Raw genomic sequence first — 22,331 nt, 5'->3', positions numbered from 1 at the left:
GACCATGGTCATAATCAAGAGATGACTATTGTGAATCTATGTTTGAGTGTATCCATGTTAGTAGATGGCATTAGAGCACACATACACACACACACATGATGCATATATTATTTATATATATTGCTATTTAATATATGTACATTACGAGTGTGTGTGTGTGTGTGTGTGTCTCTCTCTCTCTTTGTAGAGGCAATGGTATACAAATACATGAAGCCAGAACTCATCGGCGTGAAATGCTAGAAAATTCTAGGCACGGAGCACCTTGTGACACTTTATAAGGGGGCCTTAAACCCTACTTAAACCCTAACAGGCTTTGAAAGGTATGGTGACATGGTCACTAAAAATGAATTTACGAAAACATTAATGTACAAAAACATTAATGTAAGTGGCCAGTCTTCTCTATGTTTTTTTTTCTCTTTCGTGCAGCGGGGCTCTCTCTCACTCTCTCTCGTGTGTTGCAGTCATGACCAGGAGGGGCATCGCGCGCCTCTTGGCACCTGCGCGCGTGTATGCCTCTAGTTCTCAGGACCCGGCCCGTGCCAAGTGGAGTTGGTGGCTCCGCCAGCGCCACTGTGGATTTGCGGCGGTGCCCCGCCCCAAGGAGGATCCGGAGTCATGGCGCGACCGCATGGAGAAAATCCGCAACATAGGAATCTCTGCGCACATCGACTCCGGCAAGACCACGCTCACCGAGCGAGTCCTCTTCTACACAGGCAGAATCCACGAGATTCACGAGGTCCGCGGCAAGGACGGCGTCGGTGCCAAGATGGATTCTATGGATCTCGAGCGTGAGCGTGGCATTACTATCCAGTCAGCTGCCACGCACTGCACATGGGGCGATCATCAGGTCCTTTCCTCGAGCATTGTTTGTATGTATAACACGTATATAGATATGCAATGCATATGTAATCTGTGCATGTATATATATGTAATGTAATGCACATGTAATCTGTGCCTTACCATCTTTCAATCGAAAACGTGTTGCTGGTAGATCAATATTATCGACACACCTGGACACGTGGACTTCACGATTGAAGTGGAACGAGCTCTCAGGGTGCTTGATGGGGCTATCTTGGTGCTTTGTAGTGTTGGGGGTGTCCAAAGCCAGTCTATCACAGTTGACCGCCAAATGAGACGTTACGAAGTTCCTCGCCTTGCATTCGTAAATAAACTCGATCGTAGCGGTGCTGATCCTTGGAAGGTTATTGATCAGGTATATGTTTTTTAATGTCACCAATGATTGTTACTGTTGGAAAAATATTGCTCTTCTATCTTATCAAGCAGAAGATACGTGTGAGCTGTAAAGTAACGACTACAATGCAATGTTCATCTTGTGTCATGGATTCTCTTAGCATCCTTTACACAACTAAACCGATCCTTTACACGACTGCTGTAATAAAGATTTGAGGCTCACTTCCCCCTTTCTTGGGTTCTCCTTTCCTTTGGGGAGTTGTGCATTAGGACTCCAAGTTTTACACACCACAAGGCAACCACAAGCTCACCTTCTAGGAGAAGATGGTAATGTTTTGGAATCCTTTGCCGAAAATCATATTACAATAATTTGTGCTTACACTTGAGATGACCATAGCTCACTTTCTTTAAGATGGTGATACCCTAGCGGTGGTAGAACCATGAAACTGGCCTTTAGATTAGTTCTAAAGGGTAGTGGACATAAACAAACTTGCCAACATGACATAAATCAATTGATAAATAAAAGGCTCATTGAATAGGGGATCTAGAGTACTCTTGCACAAAAGCCGATACAAGATAGACCCCAAAGATACTTGTGCACACAATTCAACACATTATAAGCCCCAAAGATTGGTGCTCCTTATGGTATCTCTTGCATGAATCACAAGTGACTTGTTGTCACAAATTGGCACTCTCTTAATGCAAAATGATTCCCATGTGCCTTGCACTTGAATCAATCAAGACTTGTTTCCAGCATTGTGTCCTTAGTTGCTTTCACCAATGTTGACCAAATGTGCAACAAAACACAATCTAACAAGTATAATGCATATCAATGCATGCTTTCCTAAGTCCAATTTACTTGCAAAAGTGATAACTAAGGTGTGCAGATGTGGTACTACTTGTTGTGCATTGCAAGCAGTGTATAATAGATGCAAAATTCAGTTTCCAAACTGATTTGATTTGATATACGAAGCCAGTGTGTTCATGCATCAATCCTAGTGCATTCTCAGTTGTGTTTATGCATCAATCCTAGTGCGTTCTCAGTTGTGTTTATGCATCAATCCTAGTGCATTGGCCTAACTCGTAAATATCTAATATTCATTGTTGAACTGAGGAAATTTAGACTTGCTAAAACTAGCCTTCCTTCTCGGATAGCATGGTGCTCAACTTGATTAACCAGCAATTACAACAAGCAATATGAAACCAGCCTTCCTTCTTGCATAAAGTGGCAATAACTTGATTTAATAGTAATTACAACAAGTAATTAATTCATGTAAATTGAAATGCACACTTTACCTCTTGAATCTTGGATAATGGACAGCTTGTTGCCCCCCATAATTGAAGCCACTTTCTGTATTTCTTTATCTTTTATTACAAATGGATGGAGTACAATTGAAATTTACTGATCTCCTTCGGTAATCCAAGTTCTAGTTGTTGTTCTTAATGACCAACAAGGCTTCGAACCAAATTTCTCCTTGGTTTGCTTGGGGAAGTAGCCTTCACCTTGCTTCTTGTGAGATAAATTTACCCCCAAATTGAAATTGGTTGGCTAGCCTCTTGAATCGCTTTGAAAATTTTCAAATTTATATGCAAATTCAAGTCTTGTATCTTCAATTATGAGTAGGTGTCTTGAGGTAGAAGTCAAAACCCTAATTTCTACTATACAATAGGGTTTACATTAGGGATTGATTGAAATCTCTTCCTTTGATAACTCAAATTGTTGGAAATGCAGAGGGGAGTTTAGAAATGTCTGGAGAATGAGAGAGAATGCTATACAAGGTATAAATTTAGCATAAGAGTCCTAAAGAATGCAAAATTACTGATTGAAATCTGTAGAATGCATTTCGCTTTAGCATATCTCAAGTGTTTTGGCCAAATGATCTTAGCAAAGTATAAATTGAGCATAAACGATGGTTGAACTATCAATGACATTCATAAAGCAAGCTTTTATAAAACTAGTTAATTACCATTGAGAATTAATGATCATCCACCGAAAACCACCAACTGATAATCAATCTTTGAGGATCATACACTGATGCAAATTGATGCACATGTATAGCTTTAGAGCTATAGGTGAAAAACTCTACCAATTGCATATCAATTGCGGTGATGTGAGAGTGCGCAACGGAAGAAGAACACGAACACAGAGGAGAGGAGAGAGAAAGCAGAGAATGAAGGAAGAAAGTCTGCACTGACTGAGATGAATGCTGAATACACTGGAATGGACAGAACAGTCCCTGCACGCAGCCCGGAGCGTCAGTGAGGGAACTAGGACAGACTGGAAGCAGTGGCAGCACCAATGCCGGAGACGGAGACGGAGGGAGCAGTGCTGTACCTGCAGAGAGCAATGCTGGACTGACTGGGGGGCTGATATAAATAGCCCCCAGGCCAGCAAACTGGCCGACCTGGCCAGATTTGGCCGACCAGCCAGATCTGGCCGACTATGGCCAGATCTGGCCGACTGCCCAGAAAAATGGGCAGTCAGCACAAAAACAGCCCAGTTTGGGCTGGAACAAACCCAGGGCTGCATGCTGACTAGAGCAGCCACAAAAATGTCCTGACAGAGCTCCTCTGTCTCCTGTCAGACTCTGACAGGAGCTCACAACCAGGAGATGACAGACTGAGACTGAAGAAGAGCAGGCTAACACCCCCTCTCAACTCCTGGGAGTGTCTGAAGACCCAAGAACTGCATGTGATGAAGCAAAGAAGCCTGAGGCAAGGGCTTTGTAAAGAGATCAGCTGCATTGGCCGCCATAGGACAATAGACCACCACCAGCTCCGAATCCACGATCCGCTCTCGAACATAGTGATACTGAACCTCAATGTGCTTCGTACGAGCATGGAACACCGGGTTCTTAGCTAGAGCAAGAGCACTCGGGTTATCCACGCGCAGCTCCATAGGTCCGGTCTGGGAAAAGCCAATCTCCGCGAGTAAGCGACGGAGCCAAACTGCCTCCATAGCGGTCGAACATAGGGCCCGATACTCAGCCTTTGTAGAAGAAAGTGCCACAGTAGGCTGCTTCTTGCTGCTCCAAGAGACAGCACCAGATCCAAGGGTGAAAGCATAACCGGTAGTGGATCGTCTCGAATCCATATCACCTGCCCAATCAGAATCACTCCATCCAGAAAGGGTAATCCCATCTCCATACAGGATCCCAAAGGATCGAGTCCCCTGCAAATAGCGAAGAACCCGCAAGGCCGCCTGCCAGTGATCCTGGGTAGGAGTCTGCATAAAAGAAGACAATAAAGCCACCACAAAAGAGATATCCGGCCGAGTGTGAAGCAGCCAGATAAGAGAGCCGACAAGGCACCTGTAACGGGTGGGATCGGTAAGAGGAACTCCAGCTGTCAAAAGCTTGGACTCAGGGTCCATGGGGCATGAGATAGGCCGACACTCAGCCATATCAAACTCCGAAAGAAGCTCGGAGATGTACCTGTGCTGCGAGATAAAAATGCCCTGTGCCATCTGATAGATCTCTAGACCCAGAAAGAAGTGAAGGATCCCGAGATTCGTCATGTCAAACTCCTGCTGAAGAATGGATCGTGTATGCTCCACCTGTTGAGTGTCGCTCCCTGTAATGATAAGATCATCCACATACAAGATGAGGAACACCGAAAGAGAATCCACAACCCGTGAGTAGAGATTGGGATCATAAGCGGAGCGCGCAAAGCCACTCTGTAGAAAGAAGCGGTCAATCCGCTGGTACCAAGCACGAGGAGCTTGCTTTAGGCCATAAAGAGCCTTCCGCAGCCTGTAGACATGATCCTCCTTCCCCTGCACAAGAAAACCAGGAGGCTGTAAAACATAAATCTCCTCCTCAAGAACGCCATTCAGAAAAGCAGACTTGACGTCCATCTGATAGACAGGCCAACGGTGGTGAGCAGCAAGAGCCAAAAGAACTCGGATGGTGGACATCCTAGCTGTAGGAGCAAAAGTCTCAAAGTAATCCAACCTTGCACGCTGGGCAAAACCCTTGGCAACAAGCCTAGCTTTATGCTTGTCCAAGGAGCCATCAGCAAGATATTTGGTCTTAAAGACCCATTTCACACCAATCACCTTCCGTTTCGCGGGACGCGGTACAAGCTCCCACGTATGGTTTCGCTCGATGGAGTCGAGCTCGGCCTGCATAGCTTGTCTCCAAATATCCTGTGCAAGAGCCTCCTCCACAGTGGTAGGCTCGGAATCCTGAAGAATCTGTGACATAAGAGCATAGTTCACACATAGTGAACTGTCCCGCTGGGCCTGTAAACGGGCTGATCGACGTGGACCTGTAGAAGAAGCAGGAAAGTGAGTAACACTTGAATCCTGCATGAGCCGGCGATACCATAAAGGAATCCTGAGAGAATCCTGAGAGACTCCGGCGACTGTGAGGGAGACCGGGGGGCCTTCGGAACCTGTAAAGCACCCAAATCGGAGAGGGACTCCCCCCCACCGAGTGAAGGTAGATCCTCCGCATCTGAAGAAGGCTGTACATCCCGTGAAGATCCCGAAGTGGCGGTAGAAGAGCTCGTAGAAGACGAAGGCACATCCACCAAAGGGGAAAGGGAAGCCGAAGGAGGAGGAATAGGGGAGGTGCTAAGGGGCATCCTGGAAGGAAGTGAAGGGAGAGAATGTGGGGGGGGGGGGGGGTCCGTCGATGATGAAGAAACATCTGTAATAGAACCATCAATCGGATCCTCAGAGGCCGAAGCCTCATCAAAGATCACATCCCTGCTCACTTCAACCGTCCGCGTTGTCGGGTCATAGAGCCGATATCCCTTCGTGGTCGTGCTATAACCAACGAAGATAACCTTTCTCGACTTAGAGTCGAACTTCGTCTTCCTCTTCTTCTTGTCCACATGGACAAAAGCATCGCACCCAAAGATGCGAAAATGGGACACGGAAGGCTTCTTCCCAAAGAACGCCTCATACGGAGTCATGTCCTGTAATGCCGAAGTCGGAGAGCGGTTGCGTATATGCACCGCTGTAGCCACCGCCTCACCCCAAAGGAAATGAGGAAGACTCCTATGCTCCAGCATAGATCGGGCCATCTCAATCATGGTCCAATTCGCACGCTCCACCACACCATTCTCTGATGGTGTGTTCGGATGGGAATACTCCACCCGAATACCATGATCCCTGTAAAACTGAGAGAAAAGATGAGAAGTAAACTCTCCACCGTGATCAGCTCGAACACCACGAACCTTGGAAGTTGTTTGGGTCTCCACAAACACCTGCCACTCACAGAAACGGGAGTACGCCTCGCTCTTGTACTCCAAGAAATAAGGCCACACATAACGACTAAAGTCGTCCACAATCAGCATCAAATACTTGGCCTTCCCAAGGGAGGCCGTGCCCATAGGTCCGCAAAGGTCGGTATGAACCAACTCAAGCGGAGAAGTAGCCCGCCTAGAAGCAACCGGCGGGTGAGGTTGCCGGTGCTGCTTGCCCCTCAAGCAGCTAGGGCACAAAGTGTGAAGAGGAGGGAAATCAGGAAGTCCCTCCACCATCTTCCTCCTAGAAGCCTGGCGAAGAGAATTGAGGTTCAAATGACCATACCGAGCATGCCAAAGCAGCCCAAGCTCATGGGAAGTCCGCGCAGCCAAGGCTGTGACCGTATAAAGCCCACCCTCCTGTGTACTTGTCCAAAGAGCATCACCTGTAGAAGCATCCTCCACTGTGACTGCATCCTGAGTAAAAATGACTCGGGTACCCAACTGAGTAAGACCATGCACAGATAATAGGTTAAAACCCAAATCAGGGACATAGAGAACTTTGGCGGAGGAAGACCGCCTGTCAGAAAACATAGGTAAAGTCCCCACGCCTCGAACAGGAACTGTAGAATTGTCACCAATGGTGACTGTACCCCCTCTGGAACAAAGATCCTGAAGCCAATCCTGACGGAAGGTCATATGTGAAGATGCTCCACTGTCGACGAGCCAAGGCTTCTCCTGTGTGGTAGAAGCTAGGGCAGTGTCTTCCTCAACAAAGAGATGCACAAACGCAGATTCTGTTGTGGCTGGGGCCGCCTTCGAGTCCTTCTCCTTAGGCTTCAAATGGGGATACTTCTGCCAACACTTCTCCTTGGGATGAGTGCCCTTCCCACAATGGGGACACTTGGGCTTCTTCTCCTTCTTGTCCTTCTTGTCCTCCTTCTTGTCCTTGGCCTTCTCCTTCTTTTGTTTCTTCTTCTTGCCGCCACCTGTGCCAGCCGTAAATGCCTTGGTGGAGCCACTGGCTCCCACCTCTTTGAGTCGCTCGTCATGCTTCAAGACAAGCGGGGAAAGTTCCTCCCATAGGAGTGTCTCACGGGTCCTCGAAGTGATGAGGCTGGTGTAGAAGACATCATAACGGGGTGATGGCAGCTGAGTCAACAGAATCATCGCCATATCCTCAGACGATATCAGACGACCAAGAGAGGCTAGCTCGCCTCGCATATCCTCCATCTTCGTGATGTGCTCCTTCATGGAAGAAGAACCATCAAGACTGAGCATCCGCAACTTCTTCTCCAGGGAAATCTTGTGGGCAAATGTCTTGTGCTGATACAAAGACGCAAGCTTTGTCCATACTTCCACCGCGGTCTTTAACCTGTGAACATGTACAAGAACAGAATCATGGAGACTCATAAAAAGAAAGGAACGGGCTCGAGAGTTGAGCCTATCCCATAAGGTTGCACGGTCCATAGAGGTGCCATCGGACGAATCCACGGGGGGTCGGTCGATGGGCGAATAAACAAGCTCCCAAAGGTCAAATGTATCGAGGATGCAAGCCACCTTGCATGACCATAGGGAGTAGTTGGAACCATCCAACTTATCTTCCTTCGGAAAGGAAGGGAGAATCGGCACCTGGATAGAGGGAATCAAGGAAGGCATCCGCACATCTGATGCAGTCTTCACTGAAGAAACCTTCGCAGTAGATGGAACCCTCTGAGATGCATGGACTGAAGAAGGACGAGTGCGAGGAGGGTCTTCCCGATGTCGAACTTTACGATAATCCCGCCTTTGCTCAGAGGAATGATGAGAGAGAAGCTCATCCTCTGAGTCTTCAAAGCCTGAAAACTGGTAAGACATCTTCCAATCTGCAAAAATACCAAAGAAAGTTGTGCCGCTGTCGAAATAGGACCAGCAATGTGGTCACCAACCACCAAGACGCAGGCAGGGGGTGCCTACAAACACCTGGATCTGCAAAACGCAAAGAGATCTAATGTCGAACACCAGAAAAGAGACCACCAGCACCAGGAAACAGCCCAGACAGAGGTCGCCTGCAGGAAAAGTGCCGCCAGGAGTGGAAGCGACCTGCAGAGCAGCAAAACGCAGCCTGTAGGGAGGTCGCCCAGCAGCAGGAGAGGCCGCCTGGTGGAAAACGCAGGGTTGCTGCGTCGCTGGATGACGTGGCAGCCCCTGCAGGCAGAATGGGCAGCAAACGCAGACTGGACAGCCTCCTGATGCAGTCGCCTGGCTGTGGTTGATCTGTTGGCAGCAGCAGTAAGGTATTTCTCTCCTGTGGGTATGTCCTCCGTGCTCTCAATCAGGTGATGATACCATGTGAGAGTGCGCAACGGAAGAACACGAACACAGAGGAGAGGAGAGAGAAAGCAGAGAATGAAGGAAGAAAGTCTGCACTGACTGAGATGAATGCTGAATACACTGGAATGGACAGAACAGTCCCTGCACGCAGCCCGGAGCGTCAGTGAGGGAACCAGGACAGACTGGAAGCAGTGGCAGCACCAATGCCGGAGACGGAGACGGAGGGAGCAGTGCTGTACCTGCAGAGAGCAATGCTGGACTGACTTGGGGGGCTGATATAATTAGCCCCCAGGCCAGCAAACTGGCCGACCAGCCAAACTGGCCGACCTGGCCAGATTTGGCCGACCAGCCAGATCTGGCCGACTGCCCAGAAAAATGGGCAGTCAGCACAAAAACAGCCCAGTTTGGGCTGGAACAAACCCAGGGCTGCATGCTGACTAGAGCAGCCACAAAAATGTCCTGACAGAGCTCCTCTGTCTCCTGTCAGACTCTGACAGGAGCTCACAACCAGGAGATGACAGACTGAGATTGAAGAAGAGCAGGCTAACAGGTGATTAGTATACTGAATAGTGACATCATGGTAGACATATTGTTAGCAAAGTATCCTATATACATATTGAATATAATAAAGATCCACTATACATAAGAGCTGTTGATCACTAGGGGAGTGGAAATGTTACCTCCCCCTTTGAGCATTAAGCAATGCCATAGATCCCGTGGTCTATTTAACTTGATTGAGCTCGATCCAAAGCTGGCTCTAACTGAAAAGCCTCAAGGTAAAGTTGCAACACAAGGATGGTTTGCCAAGTCATCCTCTTCCATTCATGTAGCATCCACTAGTAAATAGTTCTAAAACTTCACCAAATATATTTTGGAAACTTTACCTCTGATCTTTCTCTCTTTATGTGCAAAAATCTACTCAGGTATCAAAATCTCATCTAGTTTCTCAACCTTTGGTTGAATTTCAGCAGCCACGTCCTTAGGTACATCATCATGAAAAGGCCTCAATAAGCTCATCTGAAAAACATTGTGTTTTTGCTAGTATAGAGGTGATTTTAGACTGTAAGTGAAACTAGCCTTCCTCCTCAAATAGGGTGGTAAATAACCTGATTTAGCATTAATTACAGTAAGCATAATATTCACATAAACGGAAAATGCACACTTTACCACTTTAATCTTGGACATTGGACACCTTGTTGGCCCCAAAATTGGCACCCCTTGCAGTATTTCTTTATCTTATATTGCAAAGGGAAGGAGTACAATTGAGATTCTTTGATCTCCACTAATCCAAGTGCCTCTTGCTATCAAAAGTGAAGGGGTGAGTGTGCAATGGCAAGCGAGATCAAGGCGTTAGCTGAAGAGCAGAGCTGAGTTGAGAGTTAGAGAGAGTGAACGCAAAGATAGGCATACCATTTGTTATGGTACACAAAGAATAAAATAATGTATTTATATGTTAGGGTACATTAAGGGTGTGTTCACACCCATAAGTAGGGACTTTACACCCAACAACCTCCCACTTAAAGGCCCGAAGTGGTACCTTTAAGCTAGCCAACTCTCACTAAACAAATGCAATGCTCATGCTGAGCCTTTGCAAGAGACTTAGTGAGAACATCTGCAAGGTTATCTTGGGTTTTGACCTTAGTCAGTGTGACAAGATCATCATCCAAGACCTGTCGAATAAAGTGATACTGAATATCTATGTGTTTGGTACGTGCATGGAACATGGCATTCTTAGCCAGACATACTGCACTTTGGCTATCACAACCAAGCACTAGCGTACGTGAAGAAAGACCAAAATCCTTGACCAGACGGCCAAGCCTAATAGCTTCCTTAGAAGCTTCAGTGACTGAAATATATTCAGCTTCTATTGTACTTAGTGCCATAATTTTCTGCAATCTTGAACACCAAGAGATAGCCCCACTAGCCAAAGTAAAAACATACCCACTAGTAGATTTCCTAGTATCAAGATCCCCTACCATGTTTGAATAACAAAATCCCTGCAACTCTAGTGTACCCTTTCCAAAGTAAAAACATACCCACTAGTAGATTTCCTAGTATCAAGATCCCCTACCATGTTTGAATCACAAAATCCCTGCAACTCTAGTGTACCCTTTCCATAGCATATACACTTTTCTTGTGTACCTCTCAAGTATCTGAAGATACATTTCACTGCTTCCTAATGTGGCTTGCCAGGGTTAGATATAAATTTGCTAACAACTCCCATTGCATGAGCAATGTCAGGGCGAGTTGCAACCATGGCATACTTCAAAGATCCACAAGCTGATGCATAAAGTATACCCTTCATGGCACTAGCAGTTGTATCATTTCTAGGGCAATCAGCTTTGCTAAGCTTTGTATGTTGCGGTAAAGGCACACCAAGAGGCTTAGCATCAGCCATATTAAACCTGTCAAGTACTTTGTTGATGTACTTGTTCTGTGAGAGAAACAACTAACCCTGTCCATGGCTGAGCGTAAAGGTATCAAATTTTTTGTACCATTGTCTATGGGCTTGTTTTAGCCCATATAAGCTGCGTTTCAGCTTACGTGAAGCAAATCCTTCTGGCTGCTTCATGTAGAGCTCTTCATCCAAGTCACCATGAAGAAAAGTAGTCTTCACATCCATCTGATCCAACTCTAAATCCAAGGATACAGTGAGAGCAAACAAAACACGGATCGTAGTCATCTTCACCATTGGTGAAAAGACCTCCTGGAAGTCTATGCCTTCCTTTTGTGTATAGCCCTCAGCAACCAGCTGTGCCTTGTCCTTGGGCTTCCCATCAATACATTTCACTTTGTAAACCCATTTATTTGGAATAGCTTTCCTATCCTTGGGCAAAGGTACAAGCTCCCATGTGTTATTTGCATATAGAGACTTCATCTCTTCATGTGTAGCAAGCTCCCACTTTCTCTTGTTCTCACATGACTGTGCCTCTTTAAATGTTAGAGGCTCACCCTCATTAGTCAACAAAATGCAATCCAAAGATGGCTGAAACCTCTGTGGCTGCCTTCTGACACGTGTAGACCGTCTTACCCAATGATCTGTATTATCAGGCAGTGGGCCTACATCTTGAGGAATGTGCACACCATCACCAGGTGGCTGATTTTCAGCATTTTCTTGCTGCTGTAATCTGTTTTCAGCATGTTCTTCTTGCTGTCCTATTTCATCCTGTGCATCTATTTGCTGTCCATGATCTTCTGGTTGTAGCACAATAGGTTGGTGCTCATTTTCAGCATAAAAAGGGACAGAACTTTCAGCTAATGGTTGCTAAATGGCTGGTTGTTCATGTTGAAAATTGACCTTCTTTTTGTCAAGATCACCATGTGTAGCATTTTTCAGTAACTTTACCTCATTAAATACTACATCTCGACTGTGAAGATGCCCTTGATGGATTTCATGTTTAGTTTGGTTCTCTGTTCTACAAGTACATGCATAAAGGCATCACAGCCAAAGACACACAAATGGTCATATGAAGCACGTTTGCCAGACCAAACCTCTTCAGGAATGCCATTTTTCAATGCACGATTGGGAGAGCGATTGCATACATGAATTGCAGTTTTAAGAGCCTCTCCCCAAAACTGCTACGGGAGATTAGCTGTGGACATCATGCATCTGACTCTCTCACAAAGTGTGCGGTTAAATCTTTCAGCCACGCCATTTGATGCAGGATTATAAGGGGCTGTCAACTCCCTCTTAATGCCATGCATCTCACAAAACTTGTTAAATTCTTTTGAGACATACTCACCTTCATTATCTGTTCTTATGGCTTTTAACTTAAGCCCTTTTTGTGTGATAACAAAAGCATGAAACTTTTTTAAAGAATTCAACACTTCCTTTTTGCTCTTAAGTACATACACCCGTGACTTTCTACTGAAATCATTAGTGAAAGTAACAAAATACCGTGCACCCCCATACGAATTAACAGGCATAGTGCACACATCAAAGTGTATTAGGTCATGAGCATTAGACTTTTTAACGACACTAGAGTAATAAGGAGACTTCACTTGTTTTCCATATAAGCAATCCTTACAAAATTCAAGACGAGAGCCTTTTAAATCAAATCTCCCTAAAGAGAAGGGAACCTGAAGGCCTTTCTGGCTCATATGACCAAGTCTTTTGTGCCAAAGCTCCATCTGTGAATGGACTTCAGCCATAGCCAAGAACTTGCCAGCTAATGCTTTACAATGCAAATAATATAAAGTCTCCCTTTTGCTGCCTTTAATAATCAGCATAGAGTCTTTATGGACCTTCCAAGATCCACCGCCAAATGTAGTAAAATACCCTTTAGCATCAAGCTGCCCAACTGATAGTAGACTCTTCTTTATGCCAGGTACAAATTTGACATCCTGCAAAATCAGCTCTTGGCCATTTTCAAGAGCCAAGTGAATGGTGCCAACACCCTCTGTCTCACATACATAGTTATCACCTAAGTAAACCTTGCCTAGGCAACGTGCAGTGTATGACTCCAAAGAGGGAGTAACATGAAAAGAGGCACCACTGTCCACTATCCATGATTGTGATAGCCCATTATGAGCTGAAAGTAAGGCATCAATTACCTCCTTTTTGGTGATGTGCTTATCACCTGTTGCAATATTCCCAAAGTGCATTTCATGCATTAACTTTGCCAAAATCCACAGATTTTAGCAAAAGCTCCAAAAAAATTCACTATGAAATGTGCCCCAATTGCATTAATACATATTTCCGAGAGCATAAAACGGGCAAATTTAGCAAAATTTCACAAAATTTTGCAAAAGCCCCAAAATTTTTGGGTCCAAGTGTGCACAAATGTCAGCGAATCTGACTCAGTTGAACAAAATTTCACCAATATAGCAAAAGCCCCGAATTTTATGGGTCCAATGTTGAGAAATTTCACTCGGATGAGCAATATTTTAGTAGATTTGGCGAAATCCCCAATTCAAACGCACACTGTGTCTACAATTTCTGACACAGATGCCTCAATTTTGCATGAGCAGCACTCAACCTGAAAAGCCCCAAAATTCTGGGCATAGATATGCACAAATCTGAACTCTGTGCTTGCACGCGCGAACCTCTGTCAAGCCAAGGAAAAATTTCAAGAGAAATTTTTAGGAAAAAGAAAAACGAATTTGTGGCCCAAAAAGAATGATGTGACGAGGTCAGTTGACCTGCCAGTCGCATCACGTCGTGTGACTTGAAACCTCACCGGTTGCCATCTGACGTGTGTTGCCTGTTCGTCATGCGCTGGTCGCGGCTTCGTCACGCCTATCATGCTTGGATTCCGTGCTGACGTCGCTCGTCACTGGTCGTCGCTGGTGCTGCCCATCGCTGTGGTCCATGTTGAATCTGTCTTGATCCTGCCTTCTGCTTGTGAGCTGTTGCTCGTTACCCAGAAGCCTTGTCGACTGTGTGTGTCAGCCTGTTGCCCAACGACCACACACTCAGCAGTTGCGAGTCACACTGACTGGTGCTCGACTGACCTTCTTTTGCCTCGAGTTGTTCGCGAGCTGCCTTTGATATCGGGAAGCGTGCACTTTGGGCTTTGATACCAGATTGAAGGGGTGAGTGCGCAATGGCGTGCGAGATCAAGGCGTTAGCTGAAGAGCAGAGCTGAGTTGAGAGTTAGAGAGAGTGAACGTAGAGATAGGTGTATCGTTTGTTATGGTACACAAAGAATAAAAGAATATATTTATATGTTAGGGTACATTAAGGGTGTGTTTACACCCGTAAGTCTATTTACACGGAGACGAAGGGACTTTACATCCAACAAAAACTGACCAGCAAGTCTCCAAACCTATTTACCCCTTGGTTTTCTCAAGAATTGGCCTTCACCTTGCTCCTTGAAAGACAAATTCAGCCCCAAATGTGATATTGGTTGGTTGGTCTCTTGAATCTCCTTGAAATTCCTCAATTTTACCTACTGGAATTCAAGCCCTAGGCCCTCTATTTTAAGCTTGCATTCCAAGGTGGTTATCAAACCTTTTTGCTATAAATTAGGGTTTGCAGCAGAGATTAATTGAAATCTCTTTCTCTAATGGCTCAAACTGTTGGAAAATATTGAGATAACTTGAGAAATGACTAGGGAATGAGAGAGAATGCTTTAGAGGAAAATTTGAGAGTTTCATTGTAAAAAACATTGAAAAACTGCTGCTGCCCTGCTCAAACACCATGGAACCTACTACTTAGAGCTTAGGACCACTAGAAAGATTGTTGCCCCGTCTTGTATGCTGTCACCTACACCAAAAGGACCTTGGGCTGCTGTCACCTGCTCTTGCAAGGCTCCAAATTACTGTCACTTGCTGTAGGATTGGTCCATGGTGGCTGCAAATCACATCAGCGATATCTTCTTGCTCTCTGACAGTCTCCTTCTCTCTCACAATGGCTAGAATAGACTCCACCAGTACTTAGAAACGTTTTTCTACTTGCACGGGCAAGTTTTGCCAAGTGACAGCCTTCTAATCCTATTTTTCAGCATTATCCAACTTATTAAATTAATTTTTAAAATATTAATTCTGAAAATTAATTTAATAATCATTCTAGTTTTAAAAAAATGAATTGCATCAACCAATAATTTAATTGACTCGGTCAATTTGTCTTCCAAGTATCCTTGAGCAGTTATTAGACTTTAGATTGGCATTAATTAATTAATTAATGCCTAGTCTTTGATGTCACCGGTGACATTAGTGGCCAATAAATTGATCTAGATCCAAATTTGACACTGAGTACCACCTGGTCCTTGTCAAACATAGCTTATTGCAACTCAACTTTTGCCTTTGGTATCCATTGTATCCTCGGGGTCCTTGATCTATTACTATTAAATAATTGCCATGTGCATCGCATATTCTAAACAGCCTTGCACATTTGATTAATATCTTAATCAAATGTTATCGACAAGATTAGAGCATCTCAAAATTTCACATCCCCGTGATAGAAAGTGACATTGCTTATTGTCTCCAATACCTTAAAGGGCCCATAGTATCTCATACTCAGGTTTGGATACAACCTCTCTTCACCATTCATCTTTTCTAGCCTTGCCTTTTCAAAGTACAACAATACATAATCGCTCTTTGCAAATTACAAAAGCACGTCTATGGCAATAATTTGTCTTCTTTGGCTTCTCTTGAGACCTTTGCAAAGCATACTTGACCTTTGCATAGACTACATCCATGTTTTCTATACACTGATCAGCCTTAAAAGATCTTGTTCTTTGTGTGCGAAGTAGGGGGACACTTTCTTGCCACCTTCTACAACTTTAAATGGAGTTGAAGAGCTTCCCAATGGATTCTATATGCTGTGAGGAGAAGATTGGTTGCTATCTTGAGTCCATACACATTGTGAGCTCATGCTTCAAGGCTGGAATCTACAATTTCTATAGCAAAGAAGGAAAGAATAGATGTCTCCAAACTTAAAATGGTCATGGATTTTCTCATATTGTAGGAATAATTCTGTAGGAAAATCATTGATTTGACCTTCTTCTCGTGCTCCTTGTCGTTAGATCTACACAGTCTAGTTGCCATTGGTATCAATATTGAAGCACACTCCATATGGCTTTTTGTGTTTGTGCTAAGTTGAACTCCTTTCTTACATAGAGAAAGATTCGCTTAGTTTCATGAGGTTTGTTGAAGAGTTGCAGATGATGAGTGCTGATGTGGGAGGCCATTGATTAATGGAAGTTGTTGCAGTAACTAATGAATGAAATGAACTTAGTGTATCTTGAATTAAAATGCCAAGAAAATCAAGAAACAACATATGAGTCAATTAGCCATAGCCATGCCATAGTTGAAACTTGTATTAAACTATAACACAATGAAGCCATAGCTGGATTGAATCAAGAAACTGAGAATCATGATGAAGGTTGTTGCAAGAAGTCCACCTCTTGCGAAGAAAACTGCTAGGGTTTGCACTGAGGAAACAACGAGTGTATGACCACGACAAAAACACAAAGAGACGAACACAGACACAGACATAGACACAAAAAGCAAAACTCAAACCCTAAACACAAAACTCAAACTCAAAACTCAAACCCTAAATGCAAAACTTGAAACTCAAACACAGAAACTCAAACATAAACAGAAGAAGGGAAAGAAGAACACAACTCTGAGGTATGAATACTGCAAATGAATGTAAGAGTGTACAGATACTCAAGGGCAGAGCAGTGTGTCAGAGAGTGACGTCCACCAGAGACGGATCCCAAGTTTGTGACCACCAGTCGGAGTGTAGGATGAAGAGGTTTAAGCAGGCGTAGGTCTCAGGAGGACAAATGATGAAGAGGGTAGGCAGTTGTCGCCTGGTGTGGATAAGCTGTCGCCTGATAGAGGAAGTTGTGGCTTGATGATGAAGATGGGCTGCTAGCTATCGCCTACACACTGGAGGAGTAAATGCAGCAGCAAAAGGTGTGATAGGAGTGTTTGGGACTGGATAGCCACGTGTGTGTGGCCTGATGGCTAAAATCTGTAAGGGTGTGAAACTTGCACAGATGGGAATAAGGCTGAATAGGGGCAGCCTGTCTATTTATAGATGTTGAAGGGTGCCCCAAAGAATCAAGGTTTTTGAGGGAACCACTGAAACTATCTTGGACTGCTTCCTTTTTAGGGTTTTTCATTAATTAAGTGTGTTTTGGGATTGTTTTAAGAATGCTAATCAGCTGAAAAGCGTGTTTTAGCTCAATACCTCTTGCAATGGTAGGCATTGAACATCACAAAATGACAAGTAGGGGGGCACGCAAGCCAAGAAGGGTAAGTGTCATTATTGTAAAAAACCATGTCATTACATCACAGAATGCAAGAAACACATTGTCAAGGAGAAAAAGGAGTCTAGGATGTTTGTTTCAGATGCACCTTTTACTGCTATTGCTACAGAGTCCGCGTCTTTCGTTGTTGACCGTGACTACTATTTTTACACTTGCAATTATAATTCTTCTTGGGTTGATTGAGCATTTAGCTCTATAGACGATGCTAGCACTTGGTTTTTTTAATAGTGGTGCTTCTAAGCACAGTATATCCCGTAGGGATTTGTTTACCTTTGTTGTTGCAGCTCCTGTTGGCAAATTAATGGAATATACCAACAATGTATCTTATCTGGTTAGAGATGTTCGAGAGATTGTCTTGAAAGCCATTGCTAGCTCTGCTCTCCATTTGCAAGATGCATTATATGTGCTAGAAATAAAGAAGAATTTGCTGGCCATCTCTTCTTTAGTAAACTGTGGAATGTAAGTAACATTTGATGATGATAAATGCATGCAAGGATAAGGAATTCTTGACTTTGGTACTTACTAGTACATTATGTCATGGACTTTAAAAGTTAGGTGCTCATTCGATTGACTAGTTAGTCTACTTGGCTTACTGGCACATTATGTCATGGACTTTATGAGTTAGATGCTCATTTGATCGACCAGTCAGTTTACTTGGCATCTACTATTACTCTTGCTATGTCATAGATAGAGTTGTGGCATGCTCGTATGGGGCATGCTAACTATGGCAGTTTGATGCTTATGCAACGTACTTAGATGTTGCTACTAGTGTCATGAGGACACTGTATTTTTGAAACCTCACTTAACATGTGGATTAATTTTTAATCACATGCTAAGTAAATGTTGTATATGTGAGGTGTAACTGGGATTAGAGTAAATTTACGAGTCGGGACCAGATGAAATTATTGGATGTCAAAGGCAAAAGTTGCTATAAGTTATGCTACACAGGTGCTTGGTGGTATTTGGTGCCAGTTGTTGTCTTAGGTTATTCATTTGGCCATAAGTGTCTGTTGGTGACACTAGAGAAGTGATATTTAATGGTACCTAACACAATTTGATGGTCAAAGATGGCGCAGAGACACTTAGGAATGAAAGTTGCCTAGCCAATTTAATTATTGGCCAGTTAGATTATTTTTTAGGGCATCAAAATAGTTATTAGATTAATTTTCAGTATTTAAAGACTGAAAATTAATATTTAATTATGGATAATGTTGGAAAAACCATTTGGGAAGGCTGCCACTTATTAAAAATGCCCATGCAAGACTTAAAAACGTCTTTAGAGGCTGGAGAGAGGCATTTTGGTGTATTTCAACCTGTAAGAGAGAGGAAGAAGATGCTGTTGGTTTGATTTGCAACCATTGGAGGACCTTTTGGGTTAGCTAGGGGCACGAGAAGACCAATCAACAGCAGGTGACAGCATGTACAGGCTGTTGAGAGAGGACAGCAGCAGTAAATGACAGATTTTCTTTAATTCTTTGCAAAGAAATTCTGAATTTCCTCTCTCCTCAGCATTCTCCTTCATCTCCGAGCCTTTCTACAGCCTTGCTCCAAAGACTACAGCATAGAGATCACCAGAGGTTCAGAAATTTTAGATTTCTCTATTGTAAACCCTAATTTGCAGCAAAAATTAGGGTTTAGTAATAACTTCAAAAGCGCAGCAGAAATTGGAAACTCCAAGACTTGGATTCAACAAGGCTGAAGTTGTTTTCAATCAAATTCAAGTGAAGGGAACAACAAATCAATGAATTTGGGGTATTTTCCATCTCCATCAAAGTGGGTGAAGGCCAATTGATTGGTTGGATCGAGGGGCAAATCAGATTGAAGACTTGCTAGTGATTTTGGACAGCAAGGGAAGTTGGAATACCGAAAGGGATTGGGAGAATCCCATTGTACATCAACTTCTTTTTCAATTAAGTTAAATAAATATTGAAAGGGGCGCCAGTTTTGGGGCCAACAGGGTGCCCATTGTCCAAGATTGTAAGTTAATTTGCATTTTTAAGTTTTGTAATAAATGTTACTATTGCAACTAATTTGTAATTAGGGAATTACCACCCATCCACGGAAGAAAGACTGGTTTCAACCACTATTAGGTGTATGGTTGCATTGGTTACACATTATGTTTGGATTGTACATCGTCTTGACATTAAAACTGCTTTCTTACATGGGGAACTTCAAGAAGAAGTGTATGTCAACGGTCCATGGGTTTTGCAGTTGAAGGATTCGAACACTTGGTATGCAAGCTGAAAAAGTCTTTGTATGGTTTGAAGCAAGCTTTACAAGCTTAGTGTGCCAAGATTGATGCCTTTTTACTCAGCCAAGGATTCATTAACAGCCCATCAGAGTCTACTCTTTACGTGTGCAAAGAGGGGGATCCTTATTGGTCATTTGTCTTTATATGGATGACTTTCTATTCACAGAGACACATGTTTGATTAAATTTCAGCATTTAGGAAAAATTTGCAGCAAATTTTTGGAATGTCAGATTTGGGGCTTTTGCATTACTATTTGGGCATTTAGTTTATTCATGATACTAAAGGCATTGGATTGTCATTGTCTAGATATATTGGTAAACTCCTTGAGAGATTTGGCTTCGAGGATTGCAAGTCGGTAAGCACACCAATGGAGACTGAACTTAAGCTGTCTTTACATGATGATAGTGACATGGTTGACTTTCATACATATGCTCCGGCATTTGGATGTCTTATTTATTTATATAACACAAGGCCAGATATTGAGTTTGTAGTTTTAACTGTGAGCAGTTATATGCATAGCCCATGCATGTCACGTTGGCAAGCTGTGAAGCATGTTTTTCGTTACTTGCAGGGCACTAGGACTCTTGGATTGCTTTATGCTGGGGGGGGGGGGGGGGGGCGCTGTAGTTACATGCTTATATTGATTCTGATTGGACTGGAGTTTTTGATTCTTGTCATTGTACAAGTGGAAATTATTTCTTTCTTGGCTTATCCTACATTTTTGGCTTAGCAAAAAACAATCCATTGTTGCCACATTGTCTTGTGAAGCTGAATACAAGACAACTTTCACTACTACAGTTGACGGTGTATGGTTGAGACGTTTGTTGGCTGATCTTGATGTATCTGTTGAAGCCTACTCCTTTGTTTAACGAGAGTCAGAGTGCCATTGTAGTGGCACAAAACCCAGTGTTTCATTCACGTACGAAACACAGAGATACATTATGACTTTGTTAGAGAGAGGCTACATGCAGGGGCTATCAACCTTGTCTATTGTCCTACCAACAATGATGTGGTAGACATCTTTACCAAAGCTCTTTCTTGTGACAAATTTGAAGCATTTTGTAATGCTTTAAATTTGATCTTCTTTGGTGGATGGCCTGTATGTCCATCACTTTTCACTCTAGGGGGGGTTGTTGGGTTTTACTGATGCATGCACTCAGATAGGAGTATCAATGATCCGCAAGACGCTGGGGTACCTTCTACTCTCTGTAAGAGAGGTTTTTCCCCCCAGTCATATTAAAAATCTCATTCAACTCCTCAGCCTTTGGCTGAATTTCAATAGATACATCCTTAGGAATATCATCATGAAAAGGCCTCAATAATCTCACATGAAAGGAATTTTATATTTGCTAGTGTGGAGGCAATTTCAGCCTATATACAACATTGTTGATTCTCTTCAACACTTGAAAGGGCCCATAGTTTCTCAACTTTGGATACAACCTCTCTCTACCTTTCATCTTTTTCAGCCTTGCCTTTTCAAAACGTAGCAATGCATAATTGCCCTCCTCTATAAACTACAAAGAACATCTATGGTGATTCATTGCCTTTAAGATTTTATCCTTTGTGGTGCAAAATAGGGGGCACTTTGTTGCCATCTTCAACAATCTCAAATGGAGCTTTGCCAGTGGAACTATGTACTATACTATTGTATGCCAACTCTACCAAAGGCAAATACTGCTCTCGCCTTGACTTTTGCTTAGATACATAGTATCTCAAGAGATTAAGGATCGTAGAATTTTCCTCTTTTGATTGATCATCTATTTGTTAATGGAAGGACAAAGAAAATTTCAGCATAGTACCAAAGGCAAATATTACTCCCGCCTTGACTTTTGCTTAGATACATAGCATCTCAAGAGATTAAGCATCGTAGAATTTTCCTCTTTTGACTGATCATTTGTTTGTTAATGGAAGGACAAATAAAATTTCAGCATAGTACTTGTATTTTGAAACAGCCCCTTCCAAAATAAACTGGTTATTTGAGGGTCTCAATCACTTTGTAGCTCCCTTACCCTACGTGGTTTGAGCTGTGTTGTAGCGCGTTGATAGCTCCACTCTCCACCTGTGACAAAGTCCCTTGCTGTGCCTTCGGCTATCTTGTAAATACTCTCTTGCTATGAATATGACGTGTCACCCTCAAGATGGGCCCTTATGCAAAACTGTGAGCATGTTATGATCCGTGTTGCGTTCTGTGTCACGTTGTGTGTTGTGTTGGAGTGTCCTGTGACGTGTTGAGGTGTCTAGATGGCAATGTTGGGCAATGGGTCTAGTGCTTCTCTGGAGCCTAGACGGGGTCAAGAGAGGGCCCCGCGCGGGTATCCGAGGGCTGGACCATCACATTGATGATCGACTTTGACATACTGTGATACTTAAGAACATGTTGCAAAAATAAGTGTGCTTCATGATCAGCACTATATGATGCATTTGCATAACCAACACTCATTCCTTGAACCCCAAAAGTACTAAGGGGTGCAAATGCATTACCGTAAATACCATTTTGTGCCCCAAGCACCATGCTAATGCTGCCATGGGGTTATGCATATTACTAGCGATACTCAGATGCATTAGGCCTAGCAAACCATGCATTGGTTGCTACATACTACCATAAGGAGTTGTGTGGTACATTTGTGTATGCACTCCTTGACCCACTAGAGCATGAAAAA

At 43.5% G+C, this 22,331-nt stretch overlaps 1 protein-coding gene across 1 annotated transcript in view; it reads left to right on the top strand.

Annotated features, from left to right (window-relative positions):
* Positions 1-409: 409 nt before the first annotated feature.
* Positions 410-22,331, top strand: part of LOC148029538 (elongation factor G-1, mitochondrial-like) — an 80,867-nt gene continuing 58,945 nt past the window's right edge. The window contains exons 1-2 of the mRNA XM_087688394.1: positions 410-847; positions 992-1,213. Of these exons, the coding sequence (XP_087544520.1) occupies positions 464-847; positions 992-1,213 (606 nt within the window). The 5' untranslated portion in view covers positions 410-463. The remainder of the gene's footprint in view (positions 848-991; positions 1,214-22,331) is intronic.

Source organism: Lygodium microphyllum, chromosome 11 (assembly GCF_053477565.2).
Source record: "Lygodium microphyllum isolate KBCC chromosome 11, Lygodium_microphyllum_v1.1.10, whole genome shotgun sequence".
NCBI classification, from domain to species: domain Eukaryota; kingdom Viridiplantae; phylum Streptophyta; class Polypodiopsida; order Schizaeales; family Lygodiaceae; genus Lygodium; species Lygodium microphyllum.
Note: the sequence above shows the minus strand (reverse complement) of the source record. Positions and strands in the feature narration are given on the sequence as shown.